We start from the raw sequence: 15,615 nt of genomic DNA, 5'->3' as shown, positions 1-15,615 counted from the left end.
GCTCTTGATTTACAGCATCCACAGTTCTTTTGGTTTTTACTGAATCAATTCAGTTTGGAATAGTCTTTTGTTCCCTTTTAAGAGAGGGACTTTTTCTAATCCACAAAATACCCTTCAGCTACCATCTTTCCCAACCTTTTTGTGTCCAGTTTTAAAATAAATAATTAATTTGAAGTTCAGAATAGTTCACACTGGGTATGACACTTTTGCTGACTGACATAGTGACCAGATTTTTCAGCTTCCTGTCATCTCCCAAGGTTCAGTGCTGACTGCTATTCTCATTGTGCTTTATATTCATCATAGCCTTATGTTTAAAATAACTGTTTCCTGGACGCATTAATTTGTCCTGATCTAGCTAAATTGATGAGTTGCTATTCTCTCTGAATTTGTTCTCTTCCTGAGTCATGTATAATGACTGACAATATTCACTCCCACTTAATGCACTTAAGAAATGCCAGTGTCAACATTCATGTGTTCACATTTGTAGTGGCAGCTGTAGCACGCAATCATGTGGGTCAGATCTATTAACGTATGGAAATTACACATTCATCTTAAATTACTGTCTCTCCTTTACTGTCTGCATAATCTTCTCCAATGGCAATGATTTCTAATCTTTGAGATGCAGCAGGCATGGCTATGTTATATAATGAATAACTCCACATGTAATAGGATAATGATAGGTGTTGACCTGCCATCATGACCAGAGATAAATGCCACAGTTAAACTGAGTTATCCAGACAGTTTCTTACACACAAGAATACAACCTTATATATTAAATTGAAAACTCCCAACAAAATTGCAGTCTTATTATCTTCAGGCAACATTTTTCCAAATCACCAATTTCGTGTTGAGAATGGTCAAAAGTATGTGCCCTAAACATAGGGATGGTTGTTGTCCAACCAACAACAATTAATTGAGATGAGCACGAATACCCTATTCTAAGTTTTGTAGTAAATACTTAAAACTAATTATTGAAGTAAGGTTTCCATTTTAAATGTATATAATATCAGGAGATGCATTCCTGAACCAAGGTTTTTGACAGCAGCTTTTTGTTTATTCTTTCGTGGGGTGTGTGTTGCTAGCAAGGCTAGCATTTGACACCTGTTCCTAATTGCTCCTGAACTGAGTGTCTTCCTCGACCAGTTGAAACAGTGTTTAAGAGCCAGTTATTTTGTTCAGGTAAGTATGGCAGATTCCCTTTCTTCCCTAAAGGATGTAAGTGAACTGGATAGGTTTTTGTTTACAGCAATCGATAGTTGTTTCATGGTTACCATTGGCGAGACAAGTTTTGATAAAGTCAGAACTTTAAAAAGTTTCATTAAAAGTCCACCAGGTGGAAAAGTCGCATTTAAATTCATGTTCCCAAGTATTAACTTGGGTCTCTGGATGACTGCCTCCCCCATAAATATGAAATAAACAAAATAGAATGGAAAGAATTGTACATTTTCAGTGATCTGGAAAGAACAAAAGGGAACTGGATAATCAAATTCAGTCTCCTGTAGAGGTCCCCACATCACAGTTACCAGTCTTCAGCTAACTCAGTTCACCTCACTTGATGTCAAGTAACTGCTAAAGACAGGACAGAACCAGGCACACCCTTAGCCAGGCTTTGTGCTGCAGTTACAATATTGGCATCCTATAATGTGGAAAAATGCCTAGGTATGTGCTGTCCACAAAAAGCAGGACAAATCCAAACTATTTAGACTATGCTCAAACATCAGTAAAGTGATGGAAAGTGTCATCAACAGTACTATCAAGTGGCACTAATTCTACAGTATCTTGCCAACTGATCCTTATTTGGCTTCCACTAAGTGCACTCTAAATGTACAAAATAACTGAGCTTGAGGGGAACTGTAGGTGACTATCTTTGATATTATGGATGAGCGTGTCATCAGGGAATCCCTCCAAAGCTGGAGTCTGTGGGATCAGTGGAGAGACTGTCTACCATTTGGGATCATACCAAGCATAAAGGAAGATGGTTGTTTTTGTTGGAAGTCAGTCATCTCAGTGCTAGGATGTTAGTACATTACTCAGGTAATGTTCAGTATCATCGTTAGCAGCTTCATCAATTACCATCCCTCTGGCATAAGGTCAGAGGTCACAACGTTTGCTGATGATCATTTTGGAACATTGTGCATTCATGATTCTCCAGATATTGAAGCATTTTGTGTTCATACGCATCAAGACCTGAATAACATTTGGGTTTGGACTGATAAATGGCGAGTAACATTCACACCAAACAAGCACTAGGCAATGACCATCTCTTTAGAAGAGTGAATCTATTTATTAATCCTGGATATTAAATGACATTTCCAATACTAAGTCTCCTACGGTCCACATCCTGGGAGTTAGCATTGACAAGAAATTGAACTGGACAAGCCTTTTAAATACCATGGCTGGGAATATTGTGATGAGTTACTTAACTGACTGCTCAAAGCTATCAACAAGGCACAAGTCAGGAGTGTGATGGAATGCTGACACTTGCCTGGATCTGTGCAGCATCAACATCACTCATTCAGCACAAAGCAGCACTCTAGATTGGCACCCATTCACCATTCACTCTGTCCAACACCAATACACAGTGGTAGCAGTGTGTACCGTCCTCAAAATGAACTTTAATTACTCACTCTATCTCCTTAGATTACACCCTCTGAACCAAAACCTCTACCATAGGGGCCACATGGGAGCACCACCACCTGCAAGTTCCCTTCCAAGCTACATAGCATTCTGCTTTGGAAATATATCACTTCCTTCAGCGTCACTAGGTCAAAATCCTGGAACTCCCTCCCTAACAACGTGTGTGTATTTGCACTGCATGGACTATTGTGGCTGGAGAAGCTGATTCTCCTCCACCTTCAGTATGGAGTGGGTAATAAATGCTTGGCCAGCCAGACACGCCCACATTTTAAAAATGTGTTTAAACACTTTCTTGTAGACTGTGTTGGTGTTTGTTGAAGGCAGATGTCCCCAGTGTGAATGGACTGACATTGATTGGATACTCATTATCATGATTTTCATTGTTTCCAATTAAATAGTGATTAGTTTTAGTTTCTTAAATATACACTTAAACATTGAAGTGTATGTGACGTGAACAGTTTGGGTGTGTGTCAGGTTCTGTCCTTTCACTTTGCTTTTACACTTAGGATTTGTCACCATGCTAAGGAGAGCTTGCTAACTGTTCGTGTCAAGATGATGACGGTTGTAGGGAAATTTAATTACTGACATTACTCAATAACGTTAAATTGTTAGTCCCAGTTTAAATGCTGTTAGGTGTGTCTAAGACAAGAAATTTGAATTCTCAATATCTCTCCATGCAAACTTATTTTTTAATACTCTTTATAGATATGCCTAATTGCTGAATTTGTAATTTTTTTTTGTAGTTTTGTGAACATTTCCCACTCTGAAGTCACACTGAAGATGGATTCTGTAATCTTCTCCTAGGTGACATTATTGCCTGTCAAATGCATGCCTGAAATTCCTCCCCTGATACAGTTCATAAACTATCAAAGTCACAAATGACATGCTTTGTGAATGTGATGGAAGTAAACTATCCCTCCTCAGCCTTCTCGATTTGTGCACAGCCTTTGACGTTGTTGACTATGCCATCCTTCTCCAACTCCTCTTCCTTGTTATCCAACTGGGTGAAACTGCCTTCACTTGGTTCCATTCTTATCCATCCAGTTTATAGAGTCTTAGAGATACACAACAGAGAAACACCCTTTGGTCCAATTTATCCTGAATTAATCTAGTTCAATTTGCCAGTGTTTGGCCCATATCCCTGTAAAAAACCTTCCTATTCATGCAACTCTTGTTATTGCTCTCCAAGGATATAACCTACATCATGTGAAAACACAGCCTCTGTTTCTACAAGTACAATGACATCACTACCTGCTTCCCAACCACAACCCCTTTTGACCTTTTCACTAATTTCCCAGGCTGACTGACAAAGATTTCCACCAGTTAAATATTGGGAAGATCGAAACTATTGTATTCAGATCTCTCCATGTTGAGTGGCCCAGTGGCAACCAGAAAGTTCCCAAGGGATAACACAATCTGCTTAAGTCACAGCGCATGCAAAGTTATACAAAGAAAAGTCATGTGTTTACACCATGCACCTGTATAATTCAGAAGGAGTTTAGAGAGAACATTATTTCCAACCTCAAACTCTAGTTCTCCTCGCGTTCCCACTCAGTATATTTCTTGTGCGGACCTCTCTACATTGTGCCCGGACTCTCAGAATGGCTGGACGTGTGTTATGCAGCACATCTTAGGGGGAGCCTTGTTGCCAAAGACCATCTCATTCGGACAACTGGCTGTGGCTGGATCAGGTTCTTTGTGACCCAGTGGCAAATTTAAACCAGAAATGAGATTCCAGCTCCAATTCCTCACTAAGGCAACCTTTATATTCACCTCCCCAACAACGCTCTGCCTCATCTCATCTGGTACTGAAGCCTTCAGCTCTACTTTATCATTTCTAGACTTGAATATTCCAGTACATACATCTGCATTTTAAATTCTGTACACGTGAGGTCATCCAAAACTCTGCTGTTCATGTCTTAACTTGAACCAAATTCTGTTCATCCATCATCCCTGTGTTTCCTGACTAGATTAGGTCCCAGTTAAGCAGTTTTAAAATTATCATCCTAGTATGCAAATTCCCCCATGACCTAGCCTCTCCCTTTTTCTCTACTCTCCTTCAGTCCTATGATCCTCCAGGACATCTGTGTTTACATTTTGGCTATTTGCCATCCTGATTATAATCACTATTGCTGACTATTGCTTCAATGCTGGTTGCTAAACTCTGGAATATCCTCCTTTGAAAACCTCTCTTTCCTCGTCTAAGACCGTCCTCAAAACCTATCTGTTTTACCAAGTTTTTGGCCCTCTACCCTAATATTTTCTCATGCGATTTGGTCTCAAATTATGTTTTGTCATGGTGGTAAGCAACCTTAGGATGTTTCACTCTATTAGAATCGCTGTACAATTACAGTTTGCCTTGTTGGTGTATAATGCCTACTTGGCAGGGTGATTGTATCTGGGGTGGGAAAGAATGAAGTGTCAAAGTGTATCAGGAAGTTGAAAACTTAGAAGTCAGTTGGTGTCGCCATGATAAATATTGTTCTAAATCTGTACAGAAGGTATGAATTTTTGTTTTAAACTATATGCATGAATTTGTAAGAGATGTTCTCAAGTTAAGATGAAGGTGTGAAAACCAAGCCCGACCTAATTCCTATCCATTTGAAATTATGAACTCCTAATGCTGAAATAGATTGTAGGTAATTCCCAATCGTAGAAGTAAGCATGTTGAGAAACGGAGATGTAATGGACTTATGGTTTTAAAATAAATTAAACTGTTACCTGGCTGATTTTACACCAACAAGAGTGATAAAATAATACAGGAGCTTAGATAGAGTGGATAGGGAAGATTGAGTTCTCATAGCAGGATTAGGTAGAGTGGACAGTGAGAGTCTTTTTCCTAGAATGATGATGTCGGCTTGTACGACGGGGCATAGCTGCAAATTGAGGGGTTATAGATTTAAGACAGATGTCAGAGGCAGGTTCTTTACTCAGAGAGTGGTAAGGGCGTGGAACGTCCTGCCTGCCAATGTAGTTAACTCAGCCACATTAGGGGCATTTAAACAGTCCTTGGATAAGCATATGGATGATGATGGGATAGTGGAGAGGGATGGGCTTAGATTAGGTCGGCACAACATCGAGGGCCGAAGGGCCTGTTCTGCGCTGTATTGTTCTATGTTCTATGTTCAAAAGTCAAAACTTTCAATACCTGAGACAATTATTTAACTAGGAGAAGTAACCTCAACTTAAAGTTAAATTACCACTAGATCTATAAATATGGGTAAAACATACTTGGTCTGATGTAATAATTAGCTTGAAGATTAATCTCTTGCAAAACTCTACACAAACATTCATTTGGATCTTAATTTTGCATCAATAGTTATTGTTAATTAGTTTATTATTTTCAGTCTCCACAAGTGAGTTCTACCAGTTGCTTACCATTGCATCTGCTCCCTGATAATAACTATTAACATTTATTTAGCTAATAATAATTAACAATAAACAATGCATAGCATGAGGATGGTTTTCTTTTGCATCAAATTATATTGTCACAAGTCTGCCTAGTTAAAAACAAAACTCACATTAAAACTTAAGAATGCTGGAAAAACTGCAGCAGATGCAACAGTATTTGTGGAATGACAACTAGTTAATGTTTCAAATTAGAGGATTTTCAACAGATATTGACAATTTTGGAGACTTGATCAGATTTTTAGAGACAAAAGCTTTTCTTTTTAATCAGCAGTTAGGAACTAGAATATGTTTTCTGAGAATGTGATGGAGGAAGATACATTTGGGGCTTTCAGAATGAATTGGATAAGCACCTAAAGAGAAGAAAATTGTGTAGGACATGTATGGGAATAAGACTTAGCCAAGTTACTCTTACAGAAGCCAGCGATATGCCAATTGGCCTCCTGTTCTGTAACCATTTTTTGTTTCTATGATACTGCCTGGTTGTTTCAAGTAGCTTTGTGATAATGCAGCATGTGATAATCTTAAGGTTGCAGGTAGTTGATATTCTTGAACTTCTTAGCTCCTAGGTTTGAGTAGCTTTTTCGGGAATGTTTTATTCTTCGACAAAGCTTTTGAACCCTGTTGTGATGGCTCATTGAAAACGCCTTCGATGTCACTCCTTTGCTGGTGTGCGTAATTTTAATTAATGCTTATTTCTCATAATTTGTTACAGCTCAAACTGAAGTTGGAGGATTATGGTGTTGCTGCTGCCTCTGTGCCTGTGCGGATCAGCACTGGAGGCAAGCGACGGAGAAAAGAAGAAAGAAGCGGTGAATAAATAGAAAACGATTCCTGCCTTCTGTAGAATGAAGAAAGCATGTTTGTCCAGCCTACCACCTAATGCCAACAGTTTATAACAACAATCCTGAGTTTGACAGAAGTATAACCATGGATGTTTAGAACTTTGTGCAAAGCCATTTAGATGCACTTTATGTTTTAGACTACTTTGTTTCCTGTTTATACCTGCAGTATAGTACACATTGTGATGTGTAAATGCATGCTGTAAAGGACTTGGAGAAAGGGAATATACATTTTTAAAAGACAAAAGGTTTAGTATTTTTGTCTGGATTAATCTGTATTGCTCTGCAGCTGGTTCATTAAGAAAAACCAACATACATCAAATGAAAATGTGTTGCTGCCAATTTTGGGAGCAATGAGAAGATCAGTTTAAGTATTGAAATAATCACTATTTGACAAGATTTTGGAATTGGGGGAAAGCTATAGGAAACAACCCAGTTTATTGAGAGACCTATAGTGGAAAGTATTACCTCCTGGTACTGTTTTCTGACAGCCACAGTCGCATCACTGTTAGAAATGATTTACATTGATCAAATCAACCTGCAGATAGCTTCCCACCTGTTGGGCATGCCAACATATGCATTCCTTTCATTAGTGGTATGCCAATGAAATTTTTGGCTCAGTTTTATTTTTCATCCACAGTATTCTCTACCAAAAGAGCTTTAAGCGATGAAAATACTGTACACACAGACCTGGTCTTGTTCATTAAGCAGACATAAATTGATGCTGCAATTTCAAGGGTAAATGTTATGTTTATGCAGTAGACGCAAATATATTTCTATGGGTCACAGACAGAAGACTTGACAACCAGAAAAGATTCTACAGCCAGCATTGTAAAATTGGTCCTTTGCTGCAATATTGGATTGATAATGTGTATGGTTAAATGTTGGTAAGAGAAGAGAAACACATTCAATTTTTGTTGATAATAAGACAGTTCTGTCCAACAGGATGGCCTGCTGTACCACACTGGTGTACGAATGCAACTTGTATACATTTGCAGCTGCTGTTTTTCATGCTATTTCTTGATGAAGCCAGTGCACACATTGGAGACTGGCTGTTTTTTTGTGAATTATCAAAACACTGTAGTGGAACCAAAGCATTACTTGTTGTACTAAAGTAGCTGCCATTATTATTATCATGGTGAGACTCAGTGGAATTCTTGACCCTGCATCTTATTTCTTTGTAGTGAAAGTAGACAATAGGTACTCGCCTTTATTTCTCACACCTCGCGTCAGTGTATAAAATAATCCAGCAGTCGCTTAAATGTCACTAATGACTCCGCTTCCACGACTTCCACTGGCAAACTATTCCACGTGCTCACAACTCTCTGGGTGAAGAACCTCCCTCTGACATCTCCTCTGTACCTTCCTCCTAACACCTTAAATCTATGACCATTCGTGGCAGTCAATCCTGCCCTGGGGAAAAGTCTCTGGCTATCAACTCTATGCATGCCTCTCATCACCATGTACACCTCAATTAAGTCACCTCTCTTCCTCCTCCTCAGCTGGTGCATCCATTTATTAATTCCAGTACTAGATCAGAATGAGTCAGTGCTGAATAATTAGTTTTTTTTTATTTTTATTGTCGGTCGGTATCTGAACATAATCTTGATTCATGTTTAGATCTGCTGTTAGACAAATTTGAATTTGGGCATAAGAGATCAGAACCAAGAGCTTTGTTCTTGTTCTGATTAATGGAGATGTGAGAAAATACAAATGTGTTTTCCTGACAAATCAGCCAGTTTGTATTGAAACAGCTCAACCTGGGTTGAAGTTGTGCTCACCAGTTTTGTTTTAGTGGATTAACACCAGAGTTTAGATGGTACAAAAAGTTTTCAAAAGTCAGACATATATTACTAAAATTTCACAATAATGTTCCAGTACACTACAAAGCAGGACATAAGCGTTGCACCACGTCTTGATACAGCTTCTTTTATATTATGGAAACAAAAACAAGTACTAAAATCACCAATATCCACCCTTTCCGCTCATGAGGAAACAAAAGTATGGAGAAGGGCTTTAGCATCATTAGGCTGTGTAGTTGGCCAGCATTCTCAGCACAATCTCAGATCAGTTTAGGTAAGAGAAGGGGGCTAGGAACGGTACTAGGAACAAGCTCATTGCATCACACTCAACAGCAAGGGTGGGAGGCTGTAAGTGAAATTACATAAAATGGTCAGTACTGCAACACAAATTGTTCGTACGTTGATAACTACTTTGTACGTATTATTTTGTGACTAAAACAATATTTGAGCTTTAGTTTTCATGATGGCCCGGACTTTACAGTCAGTGACAAACTATTGGTGTTTGCAGTTCACCACACTTTACAGCTGCCAAAAGGCATTTGGTGAACTTTCAAGTCGCAACCTACAACGAGTGGGCATCTGAAACAGCATGGTGTCCTTCACAGGAGATTTGGACCAATGTTGATGTAGGTAAGCAACAACACATCCTTGCTGAGTCTCAGTCAGGGAGGATCAATCAAAATATTTAATTCAATGTGAACTCATGTTCAGAAGTGAAAAGGTGAAAGAAAATACTGTTGAGAGAAGTAGAAAAGAAAGGTTTTCAAAAATTCTGTTACAATAATTAAAAGCTAAAGAAATGAAACTCAACATTTAAAAATGTTAATATTCAAGGTCTGAGAAGTTACATGGAAGTTTTTAAAACTCGCCGTACCATTAATTTATATTTAAATGGACGTGATCTAACCTTTTGTGTGTTTAGTGGGTAAATACCACAATTTCATGACTTTGTGTATTCCAACGCCAAATTTCTCAGTGAGACACTTGTACAGCATTACTTTGGGAGGAGCAGGGAAATTGGTCAGCACTTCTGGATGCCAGAAGTTGCTGTCAGATTAATGATGAAGACAGATAGCTTCACTGCTATTCCTGCCTTTAAGTCTGAAATATTAACATGTTTGCACATTGAAAGGTCAGACTGGTCACAGAAGGGCATGTGTCGGAAGGTGATGGCAGTTACACGTTTTATATAAAATAGACACATTAATTAGCCATTACTTTACAGTTCACTCAAGTGCTGCAAACAACCATGACAATCTTATTAGGGAAACAGCTGCAAATACTCTTGATAAACTTACAACTGTAATTTATCAGAGTATCACAATACCTATTTAACATCTGGAGTAAGCTTTATATTTCCTAAACAAAAGATGCGGAGTTCAAATCACAATTTGTCTATGATAGAACTGAAATTTGCACCCACAATAATATGTGCATCCTACCTATTAAAATGTAATGTAACTGTTCCTGCAGATTCACTGACATGTAACTCCTTCTGCTGTATTTCAGCCCAGCTGTAAAATTGGTCACAAACCTAAAGATAATGCAATAAATGTCCTTCCTTGCCAACTGGGTGGCATTCTGGTGGGATGGATCATTCACCCTTTATAGAACCCATCTGAATTTCATGCTGTTGATTGAAGGCATATGGTCCTCCTCACCCAGTTTATGTCCAGACAATGTCAATGAAAATTTACTACAATTCACATCAAGATAAAAGAGACCTATTCCCTGACTAACTTTTCTTTCTAGTCTAAAGAGAAATTGTGTCAAAAAACAACATTCAAAGTGTACTACATCTATTCGGCTACCTTAATGGTCATTTCATCAAAGAATTCCAATAGTTTTTAACCAGTACAGTTAAAGAAACTAGGTGAAAGTCTGGGCACTTGGCGACGGGTGGATTTAGGTGAAGGGAAGAAAGGCGTTTCTTTCATTTTGTTTCTCAACCTTTCTTGCCATGTTGAAGTTGGTTCTCGCTCCACCACAGGGAAATGAGCCAGCAGTTTGGTTACTATCTGATGAATGGTTCGAGTCTACTCAAGTTTTAACAAAGTTTGAAGGTAAAGTTGATAAAATATAATGAAAAGTAATAAAAAGTGATAAAATGTTGCATAGACTCCAAACACTACAGTGGGCTCACAATGCAGTCAAAATGATCAAATTCCTTTCAGGTTCTATCTTACTCTCTCTCAATCCATATTCTCTCATTTGCTTCCCTTTCAGCGTCAGTCCCACAACCTTAGGTCTGTATAACCTGCCAGAATGTACTTCAAGGTTGTGGTATAAATCTTCTGGATCACTCGACTTTCTGGGCCACAGTGAATGGATATTGATAGCTACACAACAATGTTCTTTTCTTTTTGCTGCAACTGAAAGTGTGCCACTGAACCCTCGTACCCTCTGTGGTTTTGAGTGAGATCATAGTATTTGTTTTTCTTATCTTTGCAAAAGTAAGCACTTTTAACTGAAGCCAGCATATAAGTGGTTAAACTCAGTTGGCTGAATGACTGGTTTGTGATGTACAGTGACATCAATAGTATGGGTTCAACTCCCATACCAGCTGAGGTTACCATGAAGGACTCTCCCTCTCAACCTCTCCCCAGGTTAAACCCACTCCCAGTTGTCTGTCTCTCTCTAATGAGAGAGTAGCCAAATGGGGATCAGTTGGCTGGATGGCTGGTTTGCAATGCAGAGTGATGCCAACAGCATGGGTTCAATTCCTTCACCAGCTGAAGTTACTATACATGACTCTCCTCAATCTATCCCCTCTTATGAGGCATGGTGACCCTCAGGTTAAACCTCCAGCAGTCAGCTCTCTCAAATAAGGCCTGGTAGGACAAAGGTGACCTTACCTTTGCTTTTATAGATGATTAACTTACCTTAGTGGGTCAGCATACATATCTCTGGGCGTCTAGGTGTTTTCTTGCTCAGCCTGACTTTTCACGTCAGCCAGTTTCTCAACTTACTTTGGGTTGTTGCAAAAGTCTCATAGGGGTTTTAAATGTTGCAGCACACTTACCATTCCATTGCATTACAATATAGCACTGCCAATGCTCATCTTTCTCAGAATTTTGAGGCAAAGGTGGACTTCACAATGTTATGCCATTTTACCTTGAGGCTTCCATGTAACCAGTGTATTAGTAGTTCCTATTGGCGACTGGTGGCAACAGTTAGTGGGTGTGCTGTGATACCTCTCTAATGATTGTCTATGCCAGGCTGCGGCACCTCCATTCCTGCTGCTAAGCAGATCATATTGTCTCTTGTTTTAAATTTGTGAAAATGATCTCCATAGCCTCATTTTACAGGGGAGGTGGGATTGCCCCAAAGTAAGAAGGCCTCCCAGGGCATTCAGAAACACGGATCTCCTAGAACTGGGCTACTCTGAATGCCTTTCTCAAGGCCCGTTCAAACCAGGTTTCATTACTGTAACTTTGTGTGGCTAATGGCATGAGGCTCCAAAACCAAATCCAGTAATTGTGAATGGCTTCAGAGAAAGCGAAGTAAAAAAAAAGTTTAGGAAACCCAACCCCAACTATTCACTTTGTTACAGGATAGTGTGAAGGACAGGAAGCAAAGGATTTTCATAAAATATGAGCCTCTGATTTGGGAAAGCTTAGAAATACAGCTCATTGCTTAAGCTGTCTATGTTTATCCAGGATAGTTACTTGATTAGGCTACTATTACTAACCATTTGCCACTATATTAGGTGAAAACTACATAACAGTGCCAACCAGTTTGGGGCAGTTCAAGCAGGTATTGTTACTTGTGGTTACAGGTAAATCTATAATTTTCAGTCTTCCCTCATGGTTTCCTAAACATCCTGTAATTGCAATCATTTCAGCCATAAATCAGAGGTGAAACCAACAAGACTACAGTATACTCCAGCTCCATACAACTCTCTGTTTGCTTCTTTTTGACATTTTCCTCCCTGTATTATGATAATTGTTGATTTGTCCACATTGAAACACTGATCTGGTTTGGGTAGTGGTAATTGCCATTGCCCAAGAGGGTTTCTCTCTTAGAGAGAGATGACTGTTGTTCAGTTTAACCTGATAATCATAATTCAGGCGAGAGTAGAAGTTATGAAGGTGGGACCTTCAAGGTGCACGAATTGAGCCCACACTATTGGTGTCACTCTGAATCACAAACCAACCATCCTGCCATCTAAACTAACCAATTTGCCACTTTGGGTAATGGCATTGGAGCAGGATATGGAGGATGAGGATTCCCTGAGTCCCTGGTTACACTAACTCTAAGGGAAGAGAATGCAAAGAACAGCAGCTCCAGAGATGCGGCATCAATTCCATCCTCAGACCACTGTCTGCATGGACTTTGCACATTCTCCCCATGTCTGCGAGGGTTTCCTTCAGGTGCTCTGGCTTCCTCCCACAGTCCAAAGATGTTAGGTTAGGTATGCTAAATTGTCCATAGTGCCCAGGGGTGTTTGGGTTAGGTGAGTTAGACATGGGAAAATGCTGGGTTAGGAGAATGGGCCTGGGTGAGGTGCTCTTTGGAGGGGGTGGTGTGGACTTGTTGGGCCAAATGGCTTGTTTCCACACTGTGGGGATTCAATGATGTGCAGGCCGGGCGTATTCGCCATGGGAAATGCAGGGTTACAGGGGTAGGGTAGGGGCGCCTGGGTGGGATGCTATTCAGAGGGTCAGTGTGGACTCAATGAATCAAATGGTCCATTTCCACACTAAGGATTCTATGGTGCAGATTTATTAGGCCAAATGGGCTCCTTTAGAACAATAATGTTTTTGTGTGCTGCAATTAAACATAAATAATGTTATATTACCTATGAATACCGTAAATAAAGTAAAAGTCACCAATCTCATTACCAAATGGTTGCAAATTATTTAAATGATTTGATAATTGCACCATCCATTTGTAAACATGGGGTCCCCCATTTACAAATGTATGACTTATGAATGCTTGTACCTTTGAAAACCATCTCAAAAAGAAATAATGGGAACTGCAGATGCTGGAGAATCCAAGATAATAAAGTGAGAAGCTGGACGAACACAGCAGGCCAAGCAGCATCTCAGGAGCACAAAAGCTGACGTTTCGGGCCTAGACCCTTCAGAGACGGGGATGGGGAGAGGGTTCTGGAATAAATAGGGAGAGAGGGGGAGGCGGACCGAAGATGGAGAGAAAAGAAGATAGGTGGAGAGGAGAGTGTAGGTGGGGAGTTGGGGCGGGGATAGGTCAGTCCAGGAAAGACGGACAGATGAAGGAGGTGGGATGAGGTTAGTAGGTAGGAGATGGAGGTGCGGCTTGGGGTGGGAGGAAGGGATGGGTGAGAGGAAGAACAGGTTAGTGGGGTGGTGTGTGAGAATGAGGGGGATTCTCTGTGGGCTGTTGCGGCGGGGGCGGGGTGTGAGGGATGTGTTGCGGGAAATGCGGGAGACGCGGTCAAGGGCGTTCTCGACCACTGTGGGGGGAATGTTGCGGTCCTTGAAGAACTTGGACATCTGGGATGTGCAGGAGTGGAATGCCTCATCGTGGGACCAGAGGCAGAGGAATTGGGAATAGGGGATAGAATTTTTGCAGGAGGGTGGGTGGGAGGATGTGTATTCTAGGTAGCTGTGGGAGTCGGTGGGCTTGAAATGGACATCAGTTACAAGCTGGTTGCCTGAGATGGAGACTGAGAGGTCCAGGAAGGGGAGGGATGTGCTGGAGATGGCCCAGGTGAACTGAAGGTTGGGGTGGAAGGTGTTGGTGAAGTGGATGAACTGTTCGAGGTAATATTAGATAAACTATGCAAAGCCATTCACTGAAAGCCAAATGATGTATTAAAGTTAAAATGAATTGGATGAACTGAAAGTCAATAATTAACTGAGGTGTCAAAGTTCACACTAGCAAAATTACTTAAAAGAATGAAGTGCCTGTTAATATTTTACCACCTTTACTTTAAAAGATTGGTATTCGAAAGACATTTAACAATGTTCACAATAGGCATCTGTTGATTGTGTTAATTTGACTGTGTTCACTGACTGAATTTTAATGATGCATTGGGTATTTCAATGGTTTTACTTGTTAAATAATAATGGTTACTTCTCTTTTTGTAGTGAGTGTGTAATTTTCAGTGCTCTAGAATGAAAACATTTACTTTGTCTTTTTAAAAGTAAATACATACTTTCTAATACTGTTGGTTTGGCACAATGAAAGCACTTTTCCTTCAAAATGCTATGAAATCCCACTGTAGATTGGATTTCAGTGCAACCAGAGTTGCAGAATGGAGTAAATTGTTTTGTTAGAATGGCATCTAATGCCATTCCTAATTAACCGAAGGTGATCTGACTGCACCAATGGAGAACTTTTGACATATAGTTACTACTCTAATGAGGAAACATGGCCACCAATTTGCACAAAGCAAACATCAGCGTGAATTTAACATTAACTGTTTGAGCCACTGCTTAAGAAATGAATAGTAGCTAAGACAGATTTGCTGTTTATTGGATGACATGTTTGTCATGTCATATAATCCCTATATGGTGGAAACAGGCCCTTCGGCCCAACAAGTACCGACCCTCAGAACATCCCACCCAGACCCATTCCCCTGTACCCACCTAATCTACACATTCCTGAACACTGTAGGCAATTTAGCATGGCCAATCCACCTAGCCTGCACATCTTTGGATTGTGGGAGGAAACCTAACCAGACACGGGGAGAATGTGAAAACTCCTCGCGGACAGTTACCCGAGGGTGGAATCGAACTCAGGTCCCCAGCACTGTGAGGTAGTAACCACTGAGCCACTGTGTCATTCAATTGATACTGTTTCTGTCCATCCAAGTGGGTGTAAATTAGAAGAATTTGAAGAACTGGGAATTCTCCTAGTGCCTTGGCTTCCACGAAGAAGGCCCAATACGATACAGTGCCCTTTAGAATCCCTGCAATGTGGAAACAGGCCTTTCAGCC

At 40.2% G+C, this 15,615-nt stretch overlaps 1 protein-coding gene across 3 annotated transcripts in view; it reads left to right on the top strand.

Moving 5' to 3' along the window:
• The window catches only part of stk11 (serine/threonine kinase 11), a 120,532-nt gene extending 112,130 nt beyond the window's left edge, over window positions 1-8,402 (top strand). The window contains exon 10 of one of the 3 annotated variants that reach the window (XM_048560047.2): window positions 6,761-8,402. In XM_048560047.2, the coding sequence (XP_048416004.1) occupies window positions 6,761-6,861 (101 nt within the window). In that variant the 3' untranslated portion in view covers window positions 6,862-8,402. The remainder of the gene's footprint in view (window positions 1-6,760) is intronic. The other 2 variants (XM_048560048.2, XM_048560045.2) reach the window with 2 other exon arrangements.
• Window positions 8,403-15,615: the final 7,213 nt, after the last annotated feature.

This window comes from Stegostoma tigrinum, chromosome 30 (genome assembly GCF_030684315.1).
Source record: "Stegostoma tigrinum isolate sSteTig4 chromosome 30, sSteTig4.hap1, whole genome shotgun sequence".
In the NCBI taxonomy this organism is placed as follows: Eukaryota; Metazoa; Chordata; class Chondrichthyes; order Orectolobiformes; family Stegostomatidae; genus Stegostoma; species Stegostoma tigrinum.
Note: the sequence above shows the minus strand (reverse complement) of the source record. Positions and strands in the feature narration are given on the sequence as shown.